At 38.0% G+C, this 11,642-nt stretch overlaps 1 protein-coding gene across 14 annotated transcripts in view; it reads right to left on the bottom strand.

The window, feature by feature from the left end:
• The window catches only part of tns1b (tensin 1b), a 231,354-nt gene that overhangs the window by 77,443 nt on the left and 142,269 nt on the right, over positions 1 to 11,642 (bottom strand). For all 14 annotated transcript variants that reach the window (XM_081369325.1, XM_081369335.1, XM_081369336.1 and 11 more), the window contains one exon: positions 2,720 to 2,761. In XM_081369325.1, coding sequence (XP_081225451.1) covers positions 2,720 to 2,761 — 42 coding nt within the window. The remainder of the gene's footprint in view (positions 1 to 2,719; positions 2,762 to 11,642) is intronic.

The raw sequence follows: 11,642 nt of genomic DNA, 5'->3' as shown, positions 1-11,642 counted from the left end.
ATCTTACCTGAGCATTCTAATGCACAAATACTTTCATAACAATATTAGCTGCCTGGAATGAGGAAAGTGATCAAAATGGTAAGCAAGCGCTGCTTTGTTTATGGTTTGCATATATGCCGTCCTACTTTTGGTTTCCCTTTCTGAATGATGAATATAGTCTAATGATAGAATATAACTTTTTGGCCGAGATGCAGCCGACGAGAGTCGACAACACAATCAGCTTTCATCGCCGCTAGTTCTTTTACGTCGGCTTGTTGTGTCATTAGAACCCTAGCATGTTTAAAGGGTTAGCTCAGAAAAAAAATTAATTCTATCATAAATTGATCACCCTCATGTCTTCCCAAATCCGCAAGATCTTCAGAACACAAATTAAGACTTTTTGGTGAAATCTGAGAGCTTTCTGTCCCTCCATTGACAGCTACGTAACTACTACTTTTACGCTTTAAAAAGTTCATAAAGAGATTGTAAAACGAATCCATATGAATTGAGTGGTTTAGTCCAAATTTTCTATGGAGGATCAATCTCTTTATGTGATGAACAGATTGAATTTAAGCTTTTATTCACATTAACATTCATCAACTCACCCATCAGTTGTGGTAAATGGAAGCTCAAGCATGTTCGCTTGACGTGTAAGAACCAATGAGGTTCATTCTCGTGTTACGCATCACGTTTGAGCTTCAGCAAGAACCAATGAGGTTCATTCTCGTGTTACGCATCACGTTTGAGCTTCAGCAAGAACCAATGAGGTTCATTCTCGTGTTACGCATCACGTTTGAGCTTCAGCAAGAACCAATGAGGTTCATTCTCGTGTTACGCATCACGTTTGAGCTTCAGCAAGAACCAATGAGGTTCATTCTCGTGTTACGCATCACGTCTGAGCTTCAGCAAGAACCAATGAGGTTCATTCTCGTGTTACGCATCACATTTGAGCTTCAGCAAGAACCAATGAGGTTCATTCTCGTGTAACGCATCAGGTTTGAGCTTCAGCAAGAACCAATGAGGTTCATTCTCGTGTTACACATCACGTCTGAGCTTCAGCAAGAACCAATGAGGTTCATTCTCGTGTTACACATCACGTCTGAGCTTCAGCAAGAACCAATGAGGTTCATTCTCGTGTTACACATCACGTCTGAGCTTCAGCAAGAACCAATGAGGTTCATTCTCGTGTTACACATCACGTCTGAGCTTCAGCAAGAACCAATGAGGTTCATTCTCGTGTTACACATCACGTCTGAGCTTCAGCAAGAACCAATGAGGTTCATTCTCGTGTTACGCACACGTCTGAGCTTCAGCAAGAACCAATGAGGTTCATTCTCGTGTTACGCACACGTCTGAGCTTCAGCAAGAACCAGTGGCACTCGATAATAATTCATATAACAATTCCATATCATAATAATTCTTAATTTTAAATCATATGAAGAATGAATTAATTGTGGTATTACATGTTTATAATTTAATAATGAATAATAATTGAACAATATTTTTTTCATAATTATTAAGAGTTTTTCTTTGCTTACATGAAATAACGATTTAAAAAAATAAGTCATAAGCCTCTACCAACTGGCTGTGGAATGAACGAAAAACATGGCAGTAATTTCACACTGGGTAACACAGACTTTTGGACTACTAGTTGATAAGGTTTAAAACACCCCACCCACTTTCAGATTGTTCTTACACCCCTGGTTACACGTAGGGCTTTGCTTTTTTCGCCATTTCCTTTGGCTACCCTCCAGCTCAATATTGTATCAATAAAACGATCTAATGATGTTTCAGGGGGATTATAAGAGTCTGTTGCTCTGTCCCTAAATCTCTGAGCATACTCATGCTCATATGGACGGCTCCAAACGAAAGTCTGAATTCTATTTGGATCAAGGCAGTTAGTCATCCACAGCTGCGTCTGGAGTGAATGTTCTTCACCCAGGCATGAGGGGGATGAGGAACGGGGTGGACGGAGGGGCTTCTGAGAGGGGGGCTGTGGCACAAGTGAACACACATGCTTGAGATACAACTCAGATCTCTTCCACTGCTAATCAGTTAAAGGGACAGTCACCCCAAAATGAACATCCTGTCATTATTTACTCACGTCGTTCCAAACATGTATGATGTTAAAAGCAACATGAAATAAAAGATGTGGTCACTTTGAACTGCTGTTGTATGGGAAGAGAGCTGAAAGAAATTTTTCGTTGTGTTCTTTTGGAATAAATAGTATCATACAGGTTATTTTGGGGGGGGAGGGGGGTTGAGTGTACTGTCCCTTTAAAGCATATTCATTGGGCAGTCATTATAGCCCCAGCGAGGCTGTGTTTAGCTAATCCAACCAATAATTTGAGCTTCAGCACTCCGTGAGGTTTAGACTGGAGAAGTTTAGACTACAGAAGCTGCATAGCAACAGTGTTAGCTAAAGACCTAAATATTTATACCTTAAAGCCGTTATTTCTGAAGCTGTCAGTAATGACTTTACACCGTGTTCAAACTGACCCAACAAACGGCAACACTTCAAACATTCTACATTTGGCTGTTGTACTTAGAATGTTGGAAACACAACCATCATGTTCACACTGACCCGACACGCTTGTCAATGTTCACTTTAAAGAAGGTGAGTGAAAAGGAAAAGTTTGTGGATGAAGGCAGTGGGAACTGCAAAATATGCCATTGGCCATACTGATGTTAAGAAAACATACACACACGTCAACATTCAAACATGGTTTGAAATACTCACTGTTGTCTCTATATGTTTCAGAGGGAGGTCATTGCTGGGTGCCTGAGGTAAAGAAAACAGAAGAAAGAAAGCAGGTAAGACAAGTATAAACAACTGAAAAGACTTCAGGAAATCCACAAATTCTCCAGATTCAGAATGAAGAGTGATTGTATATATATATATATATATATATATATATATATGTATGTATATGCACCAATGATGCATAGTAATAAACAGCAAGATTTTGATCTACCTAGTTCCCTACATATATTTTACAGAAACATTTTAACGTATTAAAATCAACTCACTAATGATTCAAATAATCTTAAGAGCCAAAAAAGTGCAATAAAAATCCCTGTAATACTAACAATTTTATTTCAATGCAATTAACTAATTTTATTTCAATGCAATTCAACTAATCATAACTCAATGTACAATCAAAAATCAAAATTTGAGCATATGTGCTACCAACGCCATTGGTTCAATTCCCAGGGAATGCATGAACTGATATATTGATAAAATCATCTTGGCCAAATGCATAAATGTAAATGCAGTGTGTACACTATTTGGTAAGGTAATTCTGTCATATACAGATCAAACATCGCCAACGAGTAAAAGAGAAGACATGGGCTGGGTCCAGTGTGTAGGTGCATCACTAAACAGCTTTGGTAAATATTTAGACAAGAGCACATAGCTCCAGCGTCACTGTGAACGAGGGGGGAATCTGCCCAGTGGCCGAGAAGGACCATATACAGAAGTTTAGCGCAGGATCTGCAGCACAGTTTATTCACCCGTCAACCCTGAGCCAGAGAAAGGTAATTATTTATGAGGGCTCTGGCCCCCAGGAATCCATGATGTCATTCATGGGCCAGCTTGAGTCTGGCTAGCCTCAGAATACCCATGTAAGTCTGAGATGGCACAAGAACACAAGAAATCACCATGTAGAGATGGCAAGACTTGGATAAGATAGTGCTGAGATCGCTATGTGCTGCTTTACTTTTCCAGTAACAGGCAACTCTGCGGGTCTTTAAACTACCGCTGAACTCGAGGGCATGGTTGAATAAGTCGGGAGATGTAATGGGTATAAAAGATGTGACCAGCATCCAAATCATTCAAAACCTAAAGAAAACCTTAAAAAGGTGACTTAAAAGGAAAAGTTTGTCGATGAAGCCTTGCTTGATGCACTTTGAGACAAATAATATATTAATATATATAAAAATACATAAAAAGTAGTATCATATTTTTTTCAATTTATAAACTAATATAATGAATTGCTTTTTATTTAGAAAAATAATATATAAATAAAATGATTAAATAAAAATAAATTAATAAAAATAAAATGTATCATTTAAAAATAAAAAAGTATATATATATATATATATATATATATATATATATATATATATATATATATATTATATATTATTTTTAAATGATACATTTTATTTTATTTTAATATATATATATATATAGATATAGATATCTATAGATATATATATATATATATATGCATGAGCAGTGTTTTGTTATATAATGTGTAAAAAAAAACATGTGAAATGCATCCAGGGAATCGTCCAAAACCTAAAGGAGATTCAAAACAGCCTCTGCTGAAAGGCGAAACCTCAGGCTATTGAGGTCTGAGTGGTCAGTGATGTAATGTGAATCATCAAATCTCTGTGTTCCGCAAGAGACCCTACATGTCAGTCTCAATTCCTGAGAAAAAACACTCTCTAGGTCTGTCTTCCAAGAGTAATAAAGATTGAGGGAAATTATACCCCAGCTGTAGAGTTAGCACTACTGCAGCCCCCAAAACGGCCTCCCAGAGCTGAGGCTCAACCGCTAACTAGAGCGCATCCGCTCCCTCCACACCGAGCGAGAGCGCTTGGCAACATCACATTTCTGTGAGCTTTTGAGCGCCTCATTATGTCCATCTAGCATGACCACCACCAAACCCATTACAGCCCTCACTGGTCACACAACGACTTCGGTCCACTAGATGCAGTACAACTGCTGGTGGAAATACACACAACCCGTTGAGCCGTTCTAGATCGCCTATCTCTGTTATCTGTCTCTCCTTTGCCAAGAAGTTCCTTGCAGAAGTTTTTACAACCACATCTGATGGAAAGCAGAGATTTTCAGAGAAGTTAACAACACACAATTAAAGCCAGCATGCAAATTCACAGGTAAGATAATTTCACGGATAAACTCCCCTCAGCAACAACAAAATCTTTTGTCAGACTCAGGGAGTGTGCTAGAATATCAATGAAAAGATCTGGTTGGCTGAGAACAGATCAGACGCATGATAATGGTGCCGCTGGAAGTCTTGTTCTTCTCCACTGCTTCAAATGTTAAAACTTAGCACATTTTGCAAAATGTGACACGCTCTCTCTCATCTTGCTTCAACTGCTCTCAGTATTTTGTAAACTCTTCTCCTCTACTGCTTTCTATGTCTTTTGGTGTTTATTTTCATCTCTCTTTGGTCCTTTAATCTTTTATTTTCAGAATTGATTTGAAGTGAATGTAAAAAGGAAAATATCTGAGACTACAATCATGTAAAAGTACACAAAACATGTATATATATATATATATATATATATATATATAATAAAAAAATTATATATATATATATATATGTAAATGTATATATAAAATAATAATAATTAAACACTGTTAGACACTTTTAAATTGTACTATTTAGTTCACGAACTTTGGCGGCCATAAAATAATAAACCTAAAATGAAAAGTGAATAAACTGAAACACGAAAAAAAAAAATGCAAAACCTAACAATGATAAAGTGAAAACTAATGAGAAGAAAATGTAAAAAAAAAAATGTCAAATAAAATAATGACTAATTCAAAATGTAAAAAATTCAAAACTACAGTAACCGTGGCTTACAGTATGTTTATGTATTGACTGCAGAGACAGTTTCCCAGGATATTGGGTTAAGAGTATTGCACCATAGTAACGATGGTGAGCAATATTTTGCATTGAGCAACCCTCCAAATCCTGAGTCACCACAATCTTGGATAAAAGCTGCCATTTTTGTACATCAGTGGCAAAGATTCTTAATCATCAGGCTACTATTGCCAAAGTAAAGTCAGTGCTCGGGTCTTACATGCTCAGCAGCTTCCTTCAGGCTTATGTGGTTTAAACTGCTGCTTAAAATGTTAACAAGAACTGATCTTTTTCAGCTCCATCAGTCATACTGGAGCTTAGTGGACAACAATCCTGTACAGAGTGCGTCGGGTGAGGTCAGTTTCATAATAATTGACGATGGATGGATGGATGGATGGATGGATGGATGGATGGATGGATGGATGGATGGATGGATGGATGGATGGATGGATGGATGGATGGATGGATGGATGGATGGATGGATGGATGGATGGATGGATGGATGGATGGATGGATGGATGGATGGATGGATGGATGGATGGATGGATGGATGGATGGATGGATGGATGGAAAAACACATTTTAAAATGTAAAGGTTTTATTCACCTCATAGATAAACAAACACATATGTTAACTCCGACTGGGAATCGAACCCGGGAGCTCTACCTCGGTGCCAAAAGGTGGTGTGTTTCAACTCAGAATGCAGAGACAGAGACAATAACTCAGTTCAAGGGCTTTACTTGAAAAGCGGGGCAAAAGTCCACTATATCTGTCAGAATCAGTGAATAATCCAAGAAACAGGCAGGTACAGGTCGGTAACAAGCAACAATCACAGGGGGAAAGAAAAAAAAAAAACTCTGAGAATAACTCACGGACCGGTTTAGTCAACAGGACTGTACCGGTGTCAACTGAAGACTGAGCAAAGAACTCAAGACGACAGGGGTTTTAAATAGGCAGCTTAACAAGGTTCAGGTGAAACTAACAAATCAATAATGAGAACATGTGACAGGCATAAAACAAAAAACACTGAGGACCTCACATGGCCAAAAAAGGAACAACAGTCATCTGTTTAAAATGTCACCTGTATGATTATTTCAATACATTTTTTCAATACATTATTTTTTAATACATTTTATATGCTATATACTAATTAATGGACCAGACTGCAAGAACACTCACATTTTCTTAACATAACTGTAATTCAATGAATTCAACTTTCTCTAATTCCAGTTCCACTTCCTGTGAGTGTGGCCAATTCTAATTCCAACTCATGAATTGAAAGGAAGCTCATTCTTAAGCGATGCTATGCGACACAGTTTGAATAAGGTTTTGTTCCTAGCCCTAAGTATATGAGCCACAGAATAGTGATGCATGTCTTAGTGATCACGACTAACAAGGGCCGCCTGGCAGGATTACAGGGGCAGATCTGTGTATCGACGGGCGCTCAAGTTGATCAAAAAGACCGAGAAATGCATGTGTGACTGACTTAATTTGGTCCAGACTGACACGGCTCATCATATGATCATACCATTCGCTTGAACCCATTCACAGAACGCAAATTATAGCCCACTTAAGTAAATACTGCAGAAAAAAAAGGAAAAAAAAAAGCACAGGGAGTTTCCTAGCAGGAAGGCACAAATTGAGTGAACAGAGCCTCCTTTAAAATGACATGTAGCTAAAATAAACTCAGACGGTACTTATGTGAAACCATGAATGCACTATTATCATTATAATTAATATATTTATATCCTAAATCTACACAGGCAGGTCAACATTTCCAAAACGAGCGTCATCTGCTACACTGATTCTATATCATCACAATAGATTTTTTGTTTACTTTTTCAAATGGTATAATGCTATGCTGCATTCAACTGGGAAAAGGCTGAATTTACCACTACTGGAAATAGTGTGAAATATGTACTTTGCATTTGGAAATGTGCAGAAACCCCCAATTTAGATTCTGCAGAGATGATGCAGATGTATGACGGTATGAAAAGACGGCAGTAACTAGAGAGATATACACAGTATTAAACCTTTACATTTAAAGCAAATAAAGGGTTAGGGTTAGGGTTAGGGTTAGGGTCAGTTAAATCAGTTAATCTTAGTTTTTGCATCATCATAAAAGCTGTTTGAACTTGCAGAGATTTGCTGTGTAATGTTGAGATGTTTTCAACATATTCTCTGTTGAAAAATGGACATCTGCAGAACAAATGCTAGCACTGCATAGCATAGTTTACACTCTGCAATAGAAGACTTGTTTTATGACAAGCCAAAAACCTGCAAACCTCTTGGAAAATCCAGCTTAGGCTGGTAGTTATGTTTTTAAAAGATGTTAGCTGGTTTCTTGAAAGTCTAAGAAGATCTGCTGGATTTTCAAACATCTATTCTCATTCAGCAATGCTAACATTAAAGGTGCCTTGTGTAATGTCCACCAAAAAATCAATTCATACTCCACATTCCATACCAGATGGGGGCAGTATACCTCCAGAAAGTGAGTTGGTCTACTCTAGAGTAACAACCGAGAAACGGCATAGTCACTATGCTCCGCCCCTACCTTCACAACGACCCTAGAGCCGAGCCAACTCCTAATAGAGGACGTTTTGACTCCAGAGGAACGTTGGTTGATGTCAAGTGATTTTGAAATATGACATCTTCAAGCTACTCCCCTTCACCTTTACCAATGAATATGTTCATATTCGTGAGACACACGCAATTGACACTTTTCACACGCTCTCACGCCACACGTCAATTTTCTAACACACAGAAAAATCGCGAAGCAAAGAGGTCACGGAGACCGACAGACTATGACAGAGCAGGTTAGTTATGATATAAAAAAATCTCAGCTCTCAGATTCTGTCAATTTTATTATGCAATTCAAACAATAAATACCGTTTTGGCGCTTGTAAATGTTACACGACAGATCCCTAGCGCACGTGAACCGATCATCTCTACTAGCTAAAAGTAAAAAAAAAACACGAACACTGTTGAAAGATACAGTAGGCTACAACTTACCAAAATGTATTCCTCATACATAATATCGACCAATCAGTGTTTTTTTTTTATCAGCGTGAAGAGGTCAATAACATAGCTGGAGAACAATTATGTCAGATTTACCTCAGGAAAGCCATTTAATAAACATAATATAGGTCACATAGTTTGCGATTCCGAGCGCGGTTTTTTCCCTGCAGCGGGTGGTTGTGGTGGTGCTAGGGGTCTCTTGCCAAGGGCTGCAGCCATTCTTCCGCTCTCTTCCCTGAACTGAAATGTAGTAGTGGGCTGTACTTTCCACACGATTGACATCAGGTTCAAGTACGCCCACAAGCCGTGGGAGTTATACGTGTATTGCAGTTTGGCTGGTGGTTATGTTGCCCGCATACCGCCTCCCATGGCCGAAACTGGTATTATGACACCTGTCGGGCTGTGGCTAGTAATTTAGCATGCTAATTCAGGTTGATATCTCTGCAGCACTATAACTTGTCATTTTTTTAATGACATCATCGCCCTTATTTCTTCTCATTCTTTTGATGCGTGTAGCTCATTTTTTGGATATTTTTACCTCAATTCTTACACATGGCACCTTTAACAAAAACTAAAATGCAAACAAATGAAATAAACACAGCAAACAGAAAGAAAACAAAAAACTATCGGTGAAAATAAAATAAAATGGCAGGAATTTAAAATGGCCACAAATTCATTTTAGTTTTAGATACATGGTATAGGCTATATAATAAAACTTTGCAACTCACATGTATCAAACATGTAATAGTTTTAAATATAGTATTTATTTATTGCATTCACTTTTGCAGCCTTAAAATACCAATACTAAGATGGTCATTAGATAGTTGACAAACTACTGTGTTCCAAAAAAACACATGCTGGAATGAGTTAGTAGCTGGTTTGTTGCTGGTCCAAGATGGTTTCCCAGCTGGTGACCATAATTTAACCAAGTACGACATGATCCTGGATCAACATCTGTGTTGATCCTGGAACAACATTCCAATCTTCCAATCAGATTTGAGGGACAAGTTTACAGTTTATGTCAAGTTTAGGCTCACAACCAGGGTCAGGTGCTTCTGCATCTGTGTATGGGATAGTGTGTGTAAAGGAATAACTCATGAGTAGGGTTAGGTTTAGGGGTTAGGAAAGGATTAGGACTGTTTTCGGACAGAAATGTTTTTCCAGGATCAACAAAATACGTTGATCCAGGATCATGTCTTACATGGCAAAATCCTGGTGATCTTTACCAGCTATTGATTAGCTTTGTCCAGCTAAAAACTATCGGCCATGTTTCAAAACACTAAAACTGGATTTTTAAGCATGGCATACAGTATGACTCCTTTACGGTCAGAAGCCAGGAATATCCCACTTCTGACTTTGGATGGAAAGCAGCATAAGTGTTTGTTAAGTAGTGTCCCCACAGCGAGCAGATCTACGAAAGCGCTTCAGTTTCGGAGCTGAGGGTGTGTCCACGTCAGTTCGGTGAGACTGGTTCCTTCCCTCCCAATGTGGTATTCCAGCCTTTCTTCTGGCATCCCGAAATACTCTGCCTTTGTTTTGCTAGTCTCTGCATTTAGAACAAGGCTCCCTGTGTGCTTCTGTTTCATTTCGGCTTTACGTGGGTTAAGTTGTAGTTTTATGTTTCACTGCGAGCAGTTCAGTCTGTGCCTTTATTTCCCCCCTGGAATACCGATGATCAGCAGCTATTTGTCCTAAATCACCCCTCAGACCATAATTTGTATGCAACAGGTATAAAAGGCATTTTTAAAAGCTTTCATGTGCATTTCTGTGGGCCACAGATTTATATCCCAATGAAAATTCCTTAAACCGCACAGTTAAAAGAGGCATTTTGTCAAATGTACCATGTGCTTGTCCAACTAATGATGGGAAAAACTGCCTGTTCTATGTTCAGAGTGCTTAGACATTTAGTCACTGACGTAGTTGAACTGCTTACAGAACTGCGACGATGTAGATCAGATCTGTCCTCAAACACAGCGCAAGGCTACGGAAACAAAAGGAAACCACAAAGAGGAGGAGGCATTTGCAGCCAGAAGTGAATGTACACACTGCATATTGTCTGCTGCCACCTATTGGTGGCTACGGGAAGTGCATGTTCCTTCCAACAGCACAGTGCATTACTCTGTTGATTTAAAGGGGTTATATCATGAGGTATCGGAATGTAGTTTACATTTATAGATAAAACTTTAATATACTATTTACTCTATATTATGTACTATTTGTGTACTGTAACTTCAAGCTTCAAAAAAGACTCATTAAATACAAAAGTTCCTTAAGCCAGCCAGACAAATCTGAACACGACCATGATCACATCAACAACCCCTACTGAGTGTTCAGAAACTTAAAGGGATAGTCATCCAAAGATGACAATTCTGTCATCATGTACTCAACGACTTTCTTTTTACGGGAACACAGAAGCAGCATGAGGGTGAGTAAATAATGACAAAATATTAATTTGGGGGTGAACTATCCCTTTAAGATAAAGATCAGAGGAAATAGCGCAACAACAACTAACTATAAGAGTACAATGAGGTAAAGTCTGTCAAACCTGTGCATTTTCTGGCTGTGTGTAGCACCTACAGCTCTGCACTTTCCACATTTAAAAAAGCAGTGCCAATTGTTCAATAAATCTGTCATCATTTGATGTAACTCTACAAAGAGGATGTTACCGAAGGACAAAAAAAGACAAAGAAACCTTAAAGGCACAGCTGCAAATAATGGCAGTTTAATCAGAGTTTTGATAGAAAATGATCAATGAAAATTAAGACTGTTTGCAGTGCACGCATTTTTTGACTGATATTAAAAAACGTTGCAAAAACAATGACTAAATTATTATTATTATTAATATTTTAAAATCTATAATTTACAATGATTTTATAATTATGATTTTATTTAATTATAAATTACATTGCATAAAAAAAGAAAACAAATAATAATCAAATAAAATAAATAATAATTCATTCATAAAATGAAATAATATGTGACCCTGGACCACAAAACCAGTCATAAGTCGCACGGGTATATTTGTGGC

This window comes from Scardinius erythrophthalmus, assembly GCF_964197995.2.
Source record: "Scardinius erythrophthalmus genome assembly, chromosome: 6".
Lineage (NCBI taxonomy): Eukaryota > Metazoa > Chordata > Actinopteri > Cypriniformes > Leuciscidae > Scardinius > Scardinius erythrophthalmus.
The sequence above is the reverse complement of the archived record's forward strand: the minus strand, read 5'-3'. Positions and strand labels throughout refer to the sequence as shown.